The 19,938-nt window shown below is 46.2% G+C and overlaps 4 protein-coding genes across 4 annotated transcripts; 2 read left to right on the forward strand and 2 right to left on the reverse strand.

Moving 5' to 3' along the window:
* The first annotated feature begins 9,152 nt into the window (after nucleotides 1-9,152).
* LOC9660874 (F-box only protein 6) lies at nucleotides 9,153-10,340 on the forward strand. The gene has a single exon (XM_024687359.1). It carries the CDS (start codon nucleotides 9,153-9,155, stop codon nucleotides 10,338-10,340), a length of 1,188 nt encoding a protein of 395 aa, XP_024543127.1.
* A 1,856-nt stretch (nucleotides 10,341-12,196) lies between these two features.
* On the forward strand, nucleotides 12,197-13,695 carry LOC9635978. The gene is made up of 2 exons (XM_024687360.1): nucleotides 12,197-12,619; nucleotides 12,876-13,695. Exons 1-2 carry the CDS (start codon nucleotides 12,197-12,199, stop codon nucleotides 13,356-13,358), a joined length of 906 nt encoding a protein of 301 aa, XP_024543128.1. The 3' UTR covers nucleotides 13,359-13,695.
* Nucleotides 13,696-13,995: 300 nt separating this feature from the next.
* On the reverse strand, nucleotides 13,996-16,047 carry LOC9636206 (pentatricopeptide repeat-containing protein At1g74600, chloroplastic). The gene has a single exon (XM_024687361.1). It carries the CDS (start codon nucleotides 16,045-16,047, stop codon nucleotides 13,996-13,998), a length of 2,052 nt encoding a protein of 683 aa, XP_024543129.1.
* A 2,351-nt stretch (nucleotides 16,048-18,398) lies between these two features.
* LOC9660875 lies at nucleotides 18,399-19,061 on the reverse strand. Its single transcript, XM_024687362.1, is given in 2 exon segments — nucleotides 18,399-18,585; nucleotides 18,787-19,061. Coding segments are annotated over 2 exon segments (462 nt in total).
* Nucleotides 19,062-19,938: the final 877 nt, after the last annotated feature.

A 19,938-nucleotide genomic window follows, 5' to 3' on the forward strand; every position in this document is an offset into this window, starting at 1 on the left:
ATTAGGTTGGTCACTGATTAGGACTAAAATGCTGGGATGGGAGCACTGTCAAGGATTGGCAAGGGATGCAACAGCTCACTCAGAAGTTCTACTAGACCCTCTATATGGCTCAGCCATGGACCTTTGCCCAGGAAAGTGCAGTAGTAGAAGTCCTAGCGACTCTACCCCAAAGGATCCCCCATGAAGTGCAAGACTTGGTTAAGGTGGATTTCACAATAGCAAGGCTATATGAAGCTCTCGAGAGATTGAGCAACTATAAATTTCCGAGCATGGATGGCCTTCTACCTACTTTCTATAAGGCATACTAGACAATGGGTCTACTGCTTTTGCAGGCATGGAAAGATGCTCAATGAGTTGGAACTATGCTTGGAGAATTTCTAGAAGGGCTAATTGTGCTTATTCTGGAGAGAGGAGACCTTCAAGAGGTGAGGAACTGGATGCTAATCACCATGTTGAACACATCCTACAAGATTTATGCAAAGGCAATGACACTCAAGTTGCAGACAATTATGCTGCTCATCATTCAAGAGTAAGAAACAGGCTTCGTCCCAAGGTGGCAAATTGTGAACATTTGGAGAACATTTGGACGCATCTGTTAACTCAGCAATGGGCAAAGATCTCAGACTAATAGATAATGGCTTAGCTCCTAGACTTTGAGGTATGATTGAGTGGATTAGAATTTCTTGGAGGATTGCACGCAAGATTGGCATCCCGAGAGTGATGGTTGCACAAATCTTGCTTCTGTACCACGGAGTATGCAGCAGAATCACAATCAATGGGGAGACCAGATTGAGTTTTGAGCTTGGCAGATTGGTGAAACAAAATTGTCCATTGGTATCGTATTTTTAAACATGATGGAAAGTGTATTGTGTGGTTTATACCATATGCTCAACTAGGAAAAACATTTTCTTGTAATACATAAATCATAATAATTTCATGTGTTTGTTTGCCCCATAATCAAGGTATATGACTTTTACTTATGTGCCAAGAGTGTTCTTTACACCCTGCTAGATACTAGTCCTCTTCTTGATTGTAGATGAAGACAATGGTGGGGGATGGTCTGAAACTAAGTTGAGCTTAGCTCAATTTAGCTCATGAGTTCAGCTCAATTTAGCTCAAAGTCAATGCTAGTCAACATAGTCAACCATAAGTCTTATAAGGAAATATTAAGTCAGAAAAATGTTATTCTTTGGTGAACTTGAAATTTATGAATTTAATTATTAGTGGTTCAGAGAAATTTCTATTTTTTGAATATTTCTAATGCAATTTATATAATAAAATATTGTTTCTAGAATTAAAAGTTTGTTTGAACCCATAGAAATTTTTGGGCTTTATTGGTCCCAAATAAAAATGGGAATATTGAAGTTCAAATAAACTTGAAATTTCTATTATACATTTCAACATTTCAATAATTGACTAGAAATATATAAATAATTCAAAACATTGATTCACTTTTTCATTCTTTAGGGTTTACAGAGATGGGAAGCAAGGAAGACAAAATACCACTCCTCAATTTACACATTGCATATATTTTTGTAGGACATCCAATAGGGTCATTTAGGAGAATGAAGGCAACTTGATCAATTGTGTGAAGGAGAATTGCTGCCAAAAAGAATGCATCCTTCAAGAGGTCTTTAGTTAGGATGTTCTAGATTAGGACATCACTATTAACATCTGGAAGACCATTTGGCATGTCAAAGAGCATGAAGTTTGTGCTCTTGAGCGGCCGCTTATGAATCTTTTGACAAAAGCGCTCCCACTTTTGCCGGATAGCCATATTCTCAACATCCTCCTTGAAAGATGCCATCAATGAACTGTAGGAGCCAATAAAAATCCCAACTTCACCACGGAATGCCACTGGAGAAACAGGGTGAATCTAGGGGGAGAAGACAAAGGTAAGATGTGAACTTAAGAAAAATTTATATATTGTCATGTAGCGTGTGGTAGATGTAAGTTCCTTTAGGTCCTCTTCTCAGGCATCAAGACGAGTTGAAATGAAGTTACTCCCAATAGTTTTTGCTAAAACCATTTTGAGGAACTAAGAAAAGGAGAGAATTAAGAGAAATATACCTCAAGAAGTGCCTCGGTTACGAGCACATCTTGGACGATTATCATCACTATTGACTAATTCCTCCAAATATGGATTTGCACGTTTTTGTTGAGGTAGAACTTTTTGGACATTCTAGTTCTCTTGCTCGACTTTGTCTCGAGGAATTTCTTGCAAGTTGTTCTCACTACCATCTTCACTCTCCTCACCATTGGCACCAACAGTGTCAACATTCTCATGGCCATCATTTTTGTCATCTGGCACGTCTTTATTGTTGTCTCTTGCAACCTCTCAGTGGGTTGGTGCATAATTTGGCATCTCCAATTCCCAAGGACAAGCTCGCTTTAAAGCTGTTGGAAACTTTATTATTGTTAGGTACATGCCTCACCATGCCTCAAGAGTTGTTTGCATACCGGTGTTTCGAGAGAAACGCCTCTATATTGGAGATACCTATAATAGAATATAAATAAATTGAGTATAATTGAGAAATTGTATATTACTTGAAAGCCGCTCGCCGCATGAAGTAAGGTTGGCTAAGTTGTTTATCAAATAGAGTTGTGCTTGTGGCCTTCTTTGGCAGCTAGTCCTCTCCGAGTTTTGTAAGCTTAGTGGTGACGAAGTCCTTAAATGGAAGTTACTCAGGATCATCCCCTATGAAAGGCACTAGAAACATCTCCCCTTCATATATAGTTTGTGAAATGTGGACGGTCCTCCTCAACATAGTCTCTATCATATTGTCCAAACCTTTTTCTCCTTCCCTAAGTATGTTATTGAGGTTGTTTAGAATGTGTATCTATTCTTCATATCTAAGCTTTGACTTTGAGATGTTGTAAATAATCTCATATAGAGTCTTGCCCACTAAGAAATAACTTTTGTAAGTAACCTTCATGTAAAAGCAAACAATACTTACTTTCATGACAAGAAATTTCTGTTATGATATCAAACCACTCCTTTGGGCGTCGAGGGTTAGCCACACTAAGTAATTTCTTTACCTTTGCTTCTTTGTGATGTTGATTTTCTTGTCAATTGCAGCTAAATGTTTCGAGAGTTTTTGATCATTTTTAGCTCGATGTGACTGTGCATATGCATCTTGCCTAACCTTCACCAATGGTTGAAGACAACACAAACATTTTATGATAAGAAGTATATTTAGAAGAATATACCTTACTCCACATGGCTATTATAAAAACCACTAGATTCTTGTACCATCTATTGGCATCTTGACAACCTCATTGATGTTGAATAAGTGATGCTAAATCTTCACCATAGTGGCTATGGATTGCATCCTCATCAAGATTGGCAAGAAACCGGATCTACTCAATATCATGTACTAGGCTTTGTTTTTGCACTACAAATTATCCCAGCCTACAAAATATAAATTGTTAAAAGTGATTGAAGAGGAAGAGGTACTTACGTATTAATTTTGTGGCAAACTATCACAAGCCTTGCCATATCTAGAGATCTTCTCGCGTGTACATATTCAACCAAAACATTGATGTGATAAATAGGATCGTCTCGAAAGTATTCATTGATGCACTTCATCCATGCATACCAATGATGATTCCTGTTGATAATGTAGAACATTTTCCGACAAATTGTTGAGTCTTATGATGGCTTATAAGCATGTTGTCAAATTCGTGGGACTTCATTTTCCAAATGTCATCCCAAACCCTCTTAATTTCTACTGACACTAAAAGGGTATTTATCATTCCTGGCTTGAAGATTGAAACAAAGAACATACCTATGTTTGTCCCAAGGCCATTCTGTTTGTACAGACTATAGATGTCTATGTTGACAAAGTGAGGTGAAGTAGACCGAACAATGATTATATGAGTGAATCAACATAGTGGGATTTTTCAGATCATGTCTCTTGGGCCTTCCCACTTGAGAGACTCTAGAGTCGTGTGAATGGCCTTCTCTTTAGTTTTCAAAACTGTCTCTTAGAATTGTTTATCTACAATGTGTTCAAGTAACTCCACTTCTCTTTCAACTTCAGCTACACCTCCAATAGCACCATTATCAGATTTAGCCCCCAGCTTGGGCCCAACACCCCCGTTAAACGCACTTAGACACTGCTCCATATCTGCTATATTTTGCAAATATGTTAAGAGTATTGGCATTTGTGGTTGTGGCAGCAATGGTAGTGATGACAATAGTTGCAATGGCGTTGGTGGTGGTGATGATGGTGGCAGTGGTGGTGGTAATGATGATGATGGTGGTGGTGATAATGGTGGTGATGACGGTGGTGGTAATCATGGTGATGAAGGTAGAGGTGCCAATGGTGGTGAAGGTGGTGGCAGTGGTAATGGTGGTGGTGGCAAAAATGGGAGTGCATGTGGACTAGAGCTATCTAGTTATGAAGACGGCAAAGTTGTCGCTATCGAAATCTTTATATGAAGGTCAAATTGATTGTCATCCTATATCTCATCTTCCTCATGTCTTTTTCTCTTTGATCCAATATCCTTATCCTTTTGTTGTTGTTTTCGTTTCTGAAAATTAAAAAAACTCATTATAAAATAAAAATGTATGAGAAGTGATTGCATGGTGGTCCACTGGGGCACTTGGCATGGGCGAGGCTGTGAAGGGCAATTAGCTAGCATACCAGCCCGCCCCCAATAGCCATGGCCAGATTGTACAAAGTGCCCAGCCAAGTGCCTCAACTGGGCATTTGGCGCAAGCGAGGCCATGCCAGGCAATTCGTCAGCGTACTAGCCTGCCCCCAACGGCCATGGCCAGCCCGTGTAGAGTGCCCAACTAAGTGCCCAGCCTGGGCACTTGGTGCTGGTGAGGCCGTGCCAGGTGGTTCATCGGTCTACCGGACTGTCCTGCACAGCCATGGCTGGCCCCCATGGAGTGCTTGGCCAAGTGCCTAGCCCGGGCACTTGGTGCTGGCGAGGCGATTTATCGGTGTACCAGCCCACCCCACACAGCCATGGTCAGCCCACACGGAGTGCCCGGCCGAGTGCTCAGCCCGGGCACTTGGTGCTAGTGAGGCCATGTCGGGCGGTTCATCGGCATATTGGCCCACACAGCCATGGCTGGCCCGCTCAGAGTGCCTGGCCAAGTGCCCCAACCAGGCATCTGGCACGGGCGAGGCCATGCGGGGCAGTTCACCGGCATACTAGCCCACCCTGCACAGCCATGGCTGGCCTGCATGGAGTGCCTAGCCAAGTGCCCAGCCCGGGCACTTGGCGCGGGCAAGGCCGTGCGGGGCAGTTTGCCGGCGTACTGGCCTGCCCTACACAGCCATCACCGGCCCGCATGGAATGCCCAGCCAAGTACCTGGCCCAGGCACTTGGCGCTAGCGAGGCCATGCGGGGCGGTTCACCGGCATACCGGCCCGCCCCCAACTGCCTGACAGCGCGCGTTGCTGGACTGGGCACCACGTGTTGCCGTGCGGTGCACCGCGAGACAATGCACGGCATACCACACAGTAACACACAGAGTACCACCCCGCTCTGCACCGTGCGTTGCTGTGCCGCATGCCGCATGTCTCTGTGCGGTGTGCCTTGCGTTGTCGTGCCCAGCCGAGTGCTTGGGTCGGTTCACCGGTGTACCGTCCTGCAGTGTGCTAGGCACAGCGGCACTGGGCACTGGGTGTGGCGGCACTGGGCATTGGGTGCTGGGCGTGGCAGCTGGGCACTTGGTGCTGGGCGTGGCAGAGTTGGGCACAATGGTGTTGGAGGCTGGGCACTGGGCACGGCGGTGCTGGAGGCACTGGGCGCGACGTGGGCATGGCATGGGCGTGGTGGCACCGGGCATTGCAATGCGGTAGCACTGGGCGCACAATTTTGAAGGATCTGCAATCAATCCTCCCATCTGTGACACCATTAATGTTGGATTCAAGTGTCAGTTTTGCAAGAATGCTCCATTGTGTCGTGCCATTTGCGAGGCCAAAATGTACTATTTTCTTCCACGGGATGGAGAGGTTAGTAGAGCTGCAATATATATTGGCACACACACACACATCCAATGCAGGAAGGGATACAAAGGAGTTCAGTCAACCGTTTCAAAGATGCAGTGTAGATAGAGACTGTGAGCAACTCATCTGCAACTCCGAAATATGTTCAAAAGACAATGCTCAAGGATTTTATCGCAAGCACTTTACTTGATCCAAACTATAAGAATACTCAACTGGATGAGGTTAGCTTGCGGGAGTTACCATGACATGTGCAACCTGCAACTAGCATTAGGAGGTACAAAAATATTATTATATACTTTTCAATAATATCTCTCTTATATTTTGTTTTATTTAGGATAAAGTCTTGGATGTGTGAATCTCAAGAGGGGAAACTCCAATCAAAAATCGACTCTATCCTTGAAGTAAAACGGACTTGTTCTTACGAGTTTATCCATGAGAGTTTATTTTCAGATCAAGTTGTTAGTGAGCAAGAGCGCCTCTTCATCTTCAAAATGTCCATAGGCCCCGCCTCTAGTATGGATCTTGTTTCCTGAATGGATATGTCTGGGTCAAATGACCTTGTTAATGCATGGGTACATTTTGACCATATGGAGTGGGTAGTGGGTTGGACAACCATGGGAGCTCATATGTATGATTTGAGGTAGTTATTTTTTCTCACTACTTAAAATGGTTTTAAGCATTGCCCTTTTCACAGACTACGTTGTAATTTAACAAATGCAACAGCAAAGTTTAAAGTACAAGACCAAATGGCTCAAGAAATATTTTGGAAGTCCTTCTTCGACATTATATTGAAGAAGACTAGTAAACTTGCCAACTTTCACAGTTTCATGGCAGATGGGGCTAGGGCTAATTGGAATGGTGTTCGGGCAGTCTTTGGGAATGGTCAACCCCTAGAAGGTCGTGAGAGGACTTGTGAGTTTCATTGGGCTCAGATCCTAAACTAACATTGCCACCTTATCAAGCCAAATTTCCAATTAGCATTTAAGGAGTTGTGCAAACAATGGCAAACTACACCTTCTAAAGAAGAGCATGAGGCAAAAACAAACAAGATCTAAATGTGGTGGTATGAAGATGGCCATACAAATGTAAGTTGTTTAGCACAACTTGAGTCATGATTGGGGTGGTGGGAAATTAAGATGTTCTAATGGGGACATCACTCTTTCCAGGTTGACTTTTCTTTTTTTCCTCTCTTTTTATTGCTTTTTAATATCATCTTTTTACCACTTACAAATCTTGTATACACCCCAACTATGAATCTTTCAGAGAGTAAGCATTGGAGTTGGAGTTCCTCTGAGGCAGGGAAAGGGAAGATGAGTATATATGAAGCATGCCTATTAGATTTAATACACACTGTAGAGCAGTCTTCAAAAGCCTTGGCATTTGAGGAAGGAAAATACATGGGAACAGGACCTTCAATTAAGATGTTACATGATCGGATGAAAAAGAAAATGACTCCACCAACACAAACAATGGTAACTATAGTGGAGGAAGTGGTCTGTGGCACATTTATGGAGTACACTCCCCAAGCTTCTATTGGTGACATGAAGACTGTCTGCTCAAAACATCGTTTTTCCTTTGTTGGTGAAGAAGTTGGCATGGATCTTGGAGCAAAAAGCTCTCATAAGCCTAATGTTAAGTATTATTCTACTCTAAGACATCGCCTCCGAACCAAGCCACCTCAAATGGCTGATGAAGAAAGTGCATTACAGCAAGTTGAAACTACTTATCATAATGTGGAGCCGAAGCAATAGGCAATTTGTCGAATGTTAGCAAAATCAAATGTAAAGTGTGTGGGGATGCTTCCGAGGGGCAAATATTAAGCTTGGATCCGTGGTGACAAGTCTACTTCTGTTCCAACCCCATGTTTCCATGGGGAACGAAAGCAAGTAGGATTTTCAAGATAGTGTTGGCTATATTGCTGCAACATTGATGTCAACTATACAAAACTGTTTGAAAACACTATAGTGACTAAACCTGATGTGGTACATAAAGAATGGTCGGTTGCTAATGGGGTTGCACTCACCTCAAATGAGATTAAAAACCTTGAGAAATCTGGTTTCAATCTTGAGAGGAGAGTTAAAGATATGAGTGATAGAACCAAGACTATTCCTATAGAGATGCATAAGAGGCTAGCAAGAAAAGGTAAAGTAGTTAAATTTATTGGTACCGTCTCCAAGGAGAAGCAAGGTTAAATAAATTTAGCTCAAACATTTAAGTGTGAGATTCTTTCCACGAAGTATATCACTACGTTTACAAAGGAGTACCAAAGCGCGAGGAATATGGAAAGGCATATGCTCCAAGTATATGTATTACATTTTCATTAACATCTTGCACCAGAATCCTAAAGTAGATATTCATATATACCAAACAAGCCTTACTATTGCCAAGTTGCAGAAAACTTTTGGAGCTAACTAGATTTTCCAACACTATTGATGTTTATTCTCTATCAATAATATAAATTTATTATACCTTAGATAATTAATAAAAATGTTTTATTATTTCACTTTTCATTACATATATTTGCGAGTGTTCTTTTTGCAATACTGCCTATAGTATTTGTGAGTCTCCATTTTTGTTTTTACCATCTCAAAAAATATTTCATGATAGTCTTTCAAATGTGTGATGTTACAATGTGTTGCGAAAACATATGTACCATCATACTGATCATTGTGAGCATTATCTAAAACACAAACATTACTTCATGAATATTACCAATTTGGGTATTTTCTGACAAGAAAGTGAACCAGCATCCTGAGTGGAATATTGTAAAAAAAACTATCTTTGCTTGCTCACTTGGTGTATAAGTGGAGAGAATGGTGTTCCATGAAACAAGATCTGGCATGGCATCTCGCTAAAAACAACTTACATTTTCATAAAAAATACTTGTTTTGGGCATAGCAGCAATCACCGATGTGGTTTCATACTCGATCCAGCATTCTTGATCGATAAACCCAGATTGACATACGATCTCAACATGACGGCCCAGGTAATGAGTCCTTTACAAGGCATCCTATCAAAGAAGTGCGTCGAATATGCTGTTCTCCCGGTTAAAATTTCAAACGTGACGAAGATGCCAGCATATGCTCTGGCAAGTCTTAGGCTCGAATCCAACGCCCAACAGCACAACAATCGCGAATATTCCCCACATTCGAGGGTTTCGAGGGAAGAACAGAGAGCGCAGCGATGGCGGCGAGGGAGCGAAAGCAGGGGTCGGCGGCGGCGCAGGGATGGAGCGAATTGCCATCGGATCTCCTGGAGCGCGTGTGCCTGCGGCTGTGCGTCGCGGACGTGTGCCGCCTCCGCGCCGTGTGCCGGGAATGGTCGCTCTTCCTCCGCTCCGCCCAATTCATGCACAACCACGCCACCGCCACCGCGGCAGCCGCCCCGCCCGCGCCCCACCAGCGCTGGATCGTCGTCTACACCGACCAGATGTACGCCTTCGTCAATGGCCGCCGCTGGCTGCCCGTCTCCTCCCCGGCGGCGTACCGCCACCACTGCCGGATACCACGGCGGCACGAGGAGGAGTACCAGGCGGACGTCGTGGCGGACGGCGCCATGGTTTGCGTGTCGCGGCGGAGCTTGATCAACGACAACTCGGTGAGAGAGGTATTTGTCTACAACCCCGTCGCCAAGCTCCGTCTGGATCTCCCCAAGCTCCAGCTCAAGCTAGAAGAAGAAGAAAGCGATCGCCAGGAGTGGCCGAGGTGGCGGCCGTGGGCTCTCTCCTCCGGCCCCGGGAGGAGCTTCAAGCTCCTCTTCCTCCGCTACCAGAGCTCCCAGTTCTATCTCTTCGACGCCGATCGAGCAGAGTGGCTCCTCCGGACGATGCCGCGATCGATGATGTTGGAGACGGTCCAGCACGACGACTTCTCCCAGGCCGCGACGTGCATCGCCGGCGTGGCCTACTGCGTCAACTGGGATCGCAGCGCGGTGCTCACGTACAGCGTGGACAAGGATTCGTGGGGGAAGATCGACACGCCGCTCACTCGCCACTCGAGGAACTATCTGCTGATCGAGCCGCAGATCGTCAAGGGGCCCAAGCTGGCGCCGATGTTGGTGGCGGGGGTGAGGAAGCGGCGGAACGCGTGGCTCCACCCGAGGTGGCGGAGGGACGCGGACGATCAGGCGGATGTTGTGAGCATTTGGGAGCTGGACACGGGCTCCATGACTTGGAGCAAGATCTGCGAGAAGGCTTGCGAGCTCACGTCGTATGCTCTGGCCGGGAACGAGCAGCACATCTTTGTCATCCCCCACGGGAATGGGGAGGTTCTTGCGTATGACACGGCGAGTAAGTTGTGGGAAACGAGGCCGGCCATCCCTTCGCACGATTGTTTCAGCATGGCCACCTTTTCGCTCGAGGCGAGGTTCTAGCGCAAAGCTTTTCCAGGGTGTACATTACATTTGAGACGCAGGAATAAAAGTTTCCTCACAGAAAAAAAAAAAAAAAAAGATTTTGAGATTATTTGCGACTTAACGAATTAATAAGAAATGAACGCCTTAATCGAAGGCTGATTTCCTCTTCCTGGTCAGCTGGTCAACGCAAAAGAGCTTCTCGGGCTGGCTCCCGAAGTTGACTCTCTGTGCATAAACTTCGACAGTTGACCGTCCAAAATGGATTGACTGACGGATTTTACGCTTCTTCCCCATGTCAAGATCTTCGCTAATGTCAAACGGTAACTCATGTAAACGCTCGCACTCGGGATCGGTTGTGTGCTTTGGTGCGGATTCGCCACTCGAACTGAAGAGCTCTACCATCGTTTCTCTCTACCTTGTGATCTTGTGAAGCGCCTCTGGATCGTCAAAGCTCTCCAAGCACCCAATTTTTCGCTTGAGAAAATCTAGGAAGTTCCTGTCAACATAAGTCCCTCCTCCCAGCTCCCCAGAACTGGCAGACACCTCGTAGATCCCTCCTCCCAGCTCCCCAGAACTGGCAGACACCTCGTAGAGCCTGAGAATTTGATTACGATTTGAGGGGGGAAATTTTCTTGCTTGTCGCTGCCAGGAAATTGCAAATGCTCCTCTCGGCAGAGTTCTGCGGCAGGGAAGCGCATGGATGAAAATCCCAGAGGTGTTCCGGTGATCCTAGCATGGAGAGAACCAAATTTGCGAGAAAAACTTGGAACCAGAGACGGGATTCGAATTCTCCTAGTGCATGAATTCGCATGTGATTTGAAGTCGAAGTTTCTACAAGTCAAAATCATGTCATCATTTTTGTTAAACTTCTAAACAGAAGTTTAATGGTTTACTTTAATTTAATACTAATTAAGTAAGTAGACTGTAAAAGAAACATATTTATGTTTATTTCAAATACAATTAAAAAACTATAAGGCTTTGGTGGTGGGTTTGAAATTGTAAATCTAGAGAGGAAGAAATAAAGACTATTGGGCTTTGCCACGACATAAAATCCATATTAGAAATTTTTCAACATTATCCAGTTCCCAATTTCAGTAAAGTAATTACTGTCAAAGTATATATAGTGTTTTAGATTGTTACATACAGACTATTGCTACTTGTTCTTGTGATTTGGCTTCCAATCATGTTTATCAACATCAGCACAAAACTCTGCCTCTTCCAGCTATTAAGCTCTTTAAGAACTGCGCCCATTCTCTTAGCACTGGAACGCTCCATCGGTGAAGGGGCAGAAGGATGGCTGGAACAAGGGGTATCCATCATCGCGTACCCAGCGCCCGGAGTAAATATCGCAAGATCTTGGCGGTGGAGGCGATGGCGATGGCGCTGGAGCTGGCGATGGAGATGGAGATCGCGATGGTGATCCGAAATATTTCGGTGCTCGATCTCCACAATTACCAAGAGGAGGAGGAGGATTATCATCAGGATTAGCGCCACCGCCAGTGCCTCCTACCCCGCGATCGCCGCCTTCGCCATCGCCATCGCGATCGCCCCGGCTGAGCCACGCCGTCAAGAATGCCGCATTGGCGGCCCGGGACATGGACAAGTGCCTGGAGAGAAGATAGCAGCTGGTGCTCAAGAGGAACGACGATGCCGCCAGGACGAGCACGGCGAAGGACACTGCTACTGCAATGGATCCCCATGGAGAGAATTTCATAGGCGCGGAGAGCTACGCGACCGATCGATCGATGGAGTGGGCTCGCTAGAAATATTTTGCCTGTCGGCAAAACCTCGCGTGACACCTGTCCAGGCGTCGTATGACGTGGACAACGTACTTTTGCTTCCCTGTCCGCCACGTGGCAAAGCTATAAACCCTAATGGCGCTGCGAGCGCGCGCGGCGGCCGGATTCTCTCACGCTCGTCTCGATTCGAGGCTGTTCTTCCGGGGATCGATTGCCAGGTCTGGATTTAGCTGCATTGCCACTGCGACTGCGAGCGGCTATGGCTACACGGTGGAATCGTGGAGCGAGACGCCATACTTGGAGCTCGTTCTTGGCCTCCGCCCCGAGGGGCAATCCATGACAGCGGGCGCTGGATCCACGCTCGCCGCCGTGCGAGCGAAGCGGCCGAATCCAGGATATTACGGCAGGCTCATGAGAATGCGGCTCGAGAATGCTTCGTCCATGGGGGCGCGCGAGGCGATCTTGGACAAGAAGAGCTACGTGAGGGATTTCGAGAGCTTCTGGATTCCTATGCTGGGCGATCTCATGGGAGGCGATTATCACCACTACAGTTTAGAGGTACGCAAGAATCTTAGATTTTTTTTCTTATTTTCTAGTTTCTTTTGATTTGCTATGTTCTTCGTGGCTGTTCTTCCAGCTTTGCTTATGAGTTTCTTGCGTTTTTTGCCATCAAACTTTGGTGTTGTTGGTCGGGATTTCTTTTGGTTTTCTCGTTGTTTCCGTGCTCGTATCTTTCATGCCTGATCGAGTCTGATCTTGTCGGTGACATTCTTTATTGTCCATCCATCGCGTTCTTATATCACAATCGTGCCAGGTTTTTACATGGCTCACGAACAATCCAATGGTCCTACTATCGGCCAAGAGACCGCAGCTTGAGCAGCTCTACGCGACGATGATCTCTTACGCCGGAGTCGTTGGGAGCCTGAGGCTAGCACGCATCTGGTTCGACGATCTCAAAGGCAAGGGGCTCAAGCAATCGACGAGGTGCTGCAACGCCCTCATCCTCGCCTACGCCAAGAAAGGTGACGCTCAAACCGCGCTCTCCATCCTCGAACAGATGAAAGCCTTCCGCAAGGGGTGCTCGCCAAACGCAGTCACGTACTACATCCTCATCGCCATGTTTGCGAGGCTGGGCGCCACGCCTGGCAAATCTCCTGGGCGACAGCGAGTGCTCGAGCTTTCGTCCCGACGCCATGACTTACAACACTCTCCTCTGTGGCTACTCGAAGATGGGAATGCCGGAGGATTTCGACAAGACACACGGGGAAATGGTGGAGGATCTGGAGGAGGAACTTAGCGAGGAGAGCTACAACGCGTTGCTCGTTGGATGCTCGCGGCTGGATCGTCTCGACGAGCTCCAGCGCTGTGTGGGGGAGATGCTAGCCAGGGAGATGAGTCTGGCATCGCCGGTGGTGGCGGAGGAGATCGCCAAGGCTTACAGAAGAAATCGATGGGTGGAAGGATTGGACACGGTGATCCAGCTCGAGGAAAAGAGTCCCGGGATTTCTCCAACCTTCCAAAACTTTGTAAATGCTTGCAATGACGATTTAGAAAAAAAGGAGGCGCTTGTTTCAAGATAACTTTTTTTTCACTACAATCCATGTGATTAACTTTGAATACTATTTTGTGTGGTATCTTCCAAGCCTTTTCCAGAATATGGACTCACTGGTTGTGTCCACTGGAAGGATTTCTTTAAAACCATGCTACTGGCATTCATGGTATGCCGCAAACAAAAGTTGCGACAAAAGAAAAAGCCAAACAAGAATTTAATAAAAGTTGCAAATTGTAAAAAATTTATTGATACCACTGTCCAGGTGGAACTTTTGTGCATTCTCTAGTCAATAAGAACGATGACCAGATAATGTTGACAATTTTGAACGTTGACCAGATTCTGGAAATAGATAAATCTTAAACCTAAACCCCGACCTTTAAATCTAAGCTCGACATGCACTCGTGCCGCCCAATCTCCGCATACATAGCAGCACCGTTGACCCCGCAAAACCCGGGCTAATCCCCACCGCGTTCCGTGCCGCCACGGCCCCCCGCTGCGCGTCCCCGTGCACCTTGCAGCACCCCAGCAGCGTGTTCCACGCCACCACATCCGGCTGGAACGGCATATTCCTCACCACGTCCTCTGCCCGCCCGACAAACCCCGCCCGCCCCAGCACGTCCACCATGCACTTCCAGTGGTCGGGCCACGCCGCCAGGCAGTGGTCCTCGACCATGGACACAAAGAAATGCCGCGCCTGGGCGAGCAGGCCGGCATGGCTGCACGAGTTGAGGATGCTGACGTAGGTGACGCTGTCGGGCTGGACGCCCTCGAGGTGCATGTCGCGGTAGAGGAGGATGGCATATTCGGCGTGGCCGTGGTGGGCGTATCCCGCCACCAGGGAGCTCCACGTCACCGTGTCGCGGGCTCTCATGTGGTGGAAGGCGGCGCTGGCATCTCCCATGCTGCCGCAGCGCGCGTACATGCTAACCAGCGCGTTGCCCAGGGTGACATTGGTCGTGGATCCCGCGAGAATCTCCGGATTCACGGCGCATAACTCGGCGTGGATGCACCGCCCCTCGGCGAGCTTGCCCAGGCCAGCGTGGGCGCACAGGAGAATGACAGCCATGATGCAATCGGGCTTTAGAATGGAGTCCGAGATGGTGGAGGCCGAGGTGTTAGTGGAGTCCGAGCTCTTCACACTCTTTGTGTACAAACTAGAGTCCGAGCTCGCAGAGACCGAGCTCCTCAAGCCCGACTCCATGGCCTTCGAGTTCCCAGTCTTCATCTCCGAGAACAATGCGATCGCTTCCTCGTCGTATCCGTGCTGCACATAAGATCCCATCATCGCGTTCCATGACACCAAGTTCTTCCTCTCGATCCCATCAAACACCCGCCTTGCCTCCTCCAGGCTGCCGCACCGCGCGTACATGTTGATGAGCGCATTCTGGATCTGGATCTTGAGCATGAAGCTGGAGGAAGCAACGCGAGCGTGGAGCTTTCTCGCGAGGCCGACGTCCCCGACCAGTGATCCGGCATAGATTACGTTGAGCAGCACCACGCTGTCCGGCTGGATCGACTGCCCGACCATCTTGTCGTAGAGCTCGAGAGCTTTGGATCCATTGCCGTGAAAGGTGTAAGCAGTGAGCATGGCCGTCCAGGACACGACATTCTTGCCTGGGATTCTTTGAAAAATCCTCTCGGCGGCCTCTAGATCTCCACACTTGGCGTAGGCAGTGACAAGCGAGTTCTCCACGCTCAAATCCGGAGGAGAGTGCACCGCGGCGAGCTCCAGCTGCGAGTGGATCCGCTTGCACGATCGCAAGCACCCAGTGCTCGAGCAGGCACTTAGAACTCCCAGAAAGCTCACATCGTCGGGCTTGATCCCTTCCAAGTTCATACCGTGGAAGAGGCCCATCGCCGAGCAAGATTGTGCGCTCGCAGCAAAGGCTGCGATCATGCTGTTCCACGAGACCCTGTTGCGATCTTCCATCCTCTGGAACACCGAAAGTGCTTCCTCCGCGCTGCTACCCTTCGCATACATCGAAACGAGCGCATTCTGGATCGTGATGTCGCCGTGGAGGCCCAGGTCGATCACGGCGGCGTGGATCTTCCTGCCCCGATCAAGAAATTCCCTGCTGGAGCACGCAGTGATCGCCGCGACGAAGGTCACCGGATTGGGCTGGACGCGAGCTTGGATCATCCCCTCGAGCGTCTCGAGCGCCTGGCGGCAATCCCCCATCTGGGCAAATGCGGTGATCATCGCAGTCCACGACACTACATCCTTGTGCGGCATCTGATCGAACACCGCTCTGGCCTGCTCGATCGCTCCACACTTGGCATACATGTTGAGGAGCGCTGTGCCGACGAACACGCTCTTGCGGAGATCCGGGGAGAGAATTCTCGCGTGGATGGCCATGCCCAGCGCGAGATCCTTGGCGCCGGAGCACGCAGCCAGTGTGCTCACGATCACCATTTCGTTGGGTTCCACATCCATGCGCTGGAAGAGATTGATCGCCTCGCGGCAATGCCCCGCCTGCCCGTAGGCCGCGATGATGCAGCTCCAAGACACCACATCTTTCTTGGGCATCTGATCGAAGACTGCGCGCGCGTCCGCGAGGCTGCTGGTGCCACCACATTTCCTGTACATCTGGATGAGGAGATTACCGAGGTGGACGCTCCGGAGGAAGTGGCCTGTGGCGAGGATGTGATCGTGGACGCGGCGGCCGTCGGCAAGCGAGCGGGAGATGCCGCAGCGGCGGAGGAGGGATGCGTAGAGGGCCGCAGATGGCGATAGCAGCTGCGAGAGCACATCTCGGATGGATGGGAGCACTCGCTTGCTGCATTCTTTGCTCATAAGCCCTATAAGAATCCAAACAATGATATAGAAATAATTATTTAATTTTATTAGAAAATATTATTTAAAATAATGTTTATTATTACGAGTGTTCAGGATATTGGAGTAGATATATTAATTAAGGTTTAAATCCCTCTTTATATATAAGAAGTATGGTAACAGATTCTCAAAGCAACACAAAAATTATAAAACATTTTGGAGTTCAAAGTTCAAAACTAAGAGTGGAGATATTCTCCACAGATTTGAAAGAGTAAAAGGTTTAGCCACTACTCTAGCTTGTAAATGCATTTAGTGTTGAGGATGGCACAAATGGGGTATGCAAGTTTAGTGGGATGTGACAAGAGCTAAAGTTGGCATGCTGATTTGGGAAGTGATGGCCACGGGTGTTCAGATATTTAGAAAGTGACAAGAGTGAAAGCACATTGGGAAGTATATAATCATTACCATTTTAACAGACAATAAGTGAGGATATATATGGGAAACTTACTCTTGTAGCAATGTGCCTCCATTATACCACCTTAAAAAAATAGACAAAACCCAGTCAACTAAAGGGGTGGAGGAACAGATGGCTCTTGTATTTTAGGAGAGTGTACAACAATAAGATTTGCTGGTAGTGGTGCCTCCTTGACTCAATTTTACATTTGGCTTGGGGTGGAGATTTGGATATCAACATAATTTGAAAGAAATGACCATGATTACTTCTACTTCAAGATTAAGATTGGTTGAAATGCAAAACAATCACATAGAGTAGCTTGTTAAGAGGATGGCACATCTAGTTTTTATATTAGTCCCATTCAAATATAAAGAATATACATACATGTTTATCAATTCAGACCACTCATGCTTGTATATAAACTAGAGTTTTTGGGCTAATAAGATATATACATTTCTAAATGTCATGCACGCATAGTTTTATATATATATATATATAAGCAATCAAAAGCTTTTATTATGGAAAATGCTTTAATACTTTATTATCATTTAATTATATATACAAATCCATCATCTTCCATAGATAGTATTGTTGATTTATGTCTACATCTTTATAATCTTTTATTACTAATTTTTTGTCTCTAAAAGTCAAAATCAATATCTTTGTTAGTGGTCAGACTTTCCCTTAAAACATGCATTCTCTTCCATGTTAACATTAAATTACAATTTTTCTGAAGAGTTAATTCATAATATCCATTTGGAGAAACTAGTGAATTCAACATGAGTAAATAGGATCCTATCTCAAATTTTTCACCACTCATAAGTGTAGACCTGTAAATCCAACAATTATTAACAGCTGTATTTATAAGTTTTATTATAATTCACAGCAATACTCATAGGGTTATATCTTCTAGCATTTAGTAGTTTGTATTTTATACCAACATAATCCAAAGTAGCAGCTATAAGACCATAATTTCCCACTCGAGCTTCTTTTAAGATATCAAATAGAAGCTGATTAAGTTTTCCAATAATTTCTTCTCCCTGTTCATCTCCATGCCATACTACACATCCCATTAAGATTTTTACTGTATATCCATATTGTAATTTCAATAACTTTATTTGATAAAGAAAGAGTTTCAGTCCAAGTAGTATTTATATGTTTCTTCGATTTTAGTATCCATCATATCCACTAAAAGCTTTCCAATTTCATTAATATCACTTCTAGTAATAAAACCATAAAGTGTAAGAGCATCCCAATTTACATCTGCTTGAACAGTCAGATCTGCTAACCTGAGAATCAGTATTAGAACAATAGCTAGCTTCATGTTAAATACACAGAAATGTCCAAATAAAACATGGCTTTCATCTTGACTTGTTTGTGGTGGTGTTTACAGGAATAGGGTTTTATAGCAGATGAATGGATATTTCCTTATTGAAGAGGAACCAAATATGGTTATAGCATATACTTTTATTGGCCTAAAATTCACAACATCCGAGCTGATATTTACAGATCTTTGATACTCTTTGATTTACCTGAGATTCTGAAGCTTTGCTCAAGCTCATGCTTTCAGAACCTTGTATGATCCAACCATTTTGTGCACCAACAAATCAATTGTCCCATCTACAATCATAAACCTGTCACCTTTCTTCAAGGCCACCGTGTCTCGGAGCTGCCTTTGGCAGTAGAACGAGGCAGCCTCCGGCTCCAGCACGATTCTCAGGGGGATGGAACTAGACCCCCAATCCCTGCTTTCTTTGCGTACATCTCCATTTCAATGCATCACTCCAGATCGCAGGCACGGTGAGGCACCATCCTACCTCTTCCTCCTGCAAGCTCGATCCATAATTGCCGGAGATGCCTGCCAATGAACCAAATGTAATCCACGATAAGCTTCTCCACCGAAAGCCAATCCGGAAGACCTTTTAACGTGCTCTTCGCGAGCTCACCATCTTCGAGCATGTGCTTGAACTTGGTCACGAAGAAACCCAGCTCCCCTCGGTTGGAAGAAGCCTGGAGAGCGTCCGAATAGGCTTTGAGCGCGCTCCATCCCCAAGAGAAGTTCCCCCGTTTGTGAGTAGAACAAGCTGGTTTGCGTCTTACAGTAGGGCCTGCTCGCATCTGGCCAGTCATGACATCATCAGGATCAGAGCGATGAGAAAAAGGAGAACCCAGAAAACTTAGTCCCGAAATCCAAGCCCACCATCACCTTTGATTCAGCCATGACACCTTTCAGTTAATTGGAAATCTATGTTTTATTTTCTCGATTTAGCTCTCCGAGAACACACACTCTCTCTCCTAAAATTATCTGGAAAGCTGGGAAACTGTTGCTAATGCTCGATATCTTTCACTGTTTTGCAGGAGCAGCAAGAGCAACCTCAGCAGCTCCATGCTGATCTTAGCCTGCCATGGTAACGATGAGAGGCCCGGATCAGTGACGTGGGATCGGCTGTCGATTCCCCCTTCCTCACGTATGTCCAAAGGTGTTTCTGCCTAGGAAAAGCTACTTTTTGGAGATTTTTGAGACAACAGCACCACTCATACCCGAGTATGCGTTTTGGTCTGCAATGCCATCACCCTATGCCATTACACTACATTCCTGGGCCTCTTGGACCGGGGTGATATGCTTCAAGTTGGAAGCCAACTGCTTGTCAATGAGGTCTACAAGTTTTCCCACCTCCGTCTCCTTTCGTCTTTGGCTGCTTATTTCGTTTTGAATTTATAAAAACGAAGATCCCTTGATTCCCTGCCCAACCAAGCTGAACCAGGCGCTTAAGTTCCTGTTTATCGGGACCAATAACCTCTCTCTACGTTCACTGCTCGAAACAGAAAAGGAAAATGAGAAACACAGAGATGCAACGAAAGCAATGTGCAAGGAACATAGAACACATGAGAAACCCGAAATGGAGAAAAACTACTTGCAAAGAGATTTCTCATTTTCTCAATTTCTTCTTTGTGTTGATGGTGCCTTTCACCCCCCATCTCTATGGAAGATGCACTCAGCTCAACGCAGTAGAGCTTCTCAGGCTGGTGGTTCCTGCCAAAGTTGGGCCGCTGTGCAAAATGCTCATCATCTCAGACTAGCTAGGCATGATTCAGGC

This window comes from Selaginella moellendorffii, unplaced genomic scaffold (genome assembly GCF_000143415.4).
Source record: "Selaginella moellendorffii unplaced genomic scaffold, v1.0 SELMOscaffold_53, whole genome shotgun sequence".
NCBI classification, from domain to species: Eukaryota; Viridiplantae; Streptophyta; class Lycopodiopsida; order Selaginellales; family Selaginellaceae; genus Selaginella; species Selaginella moellendorffii.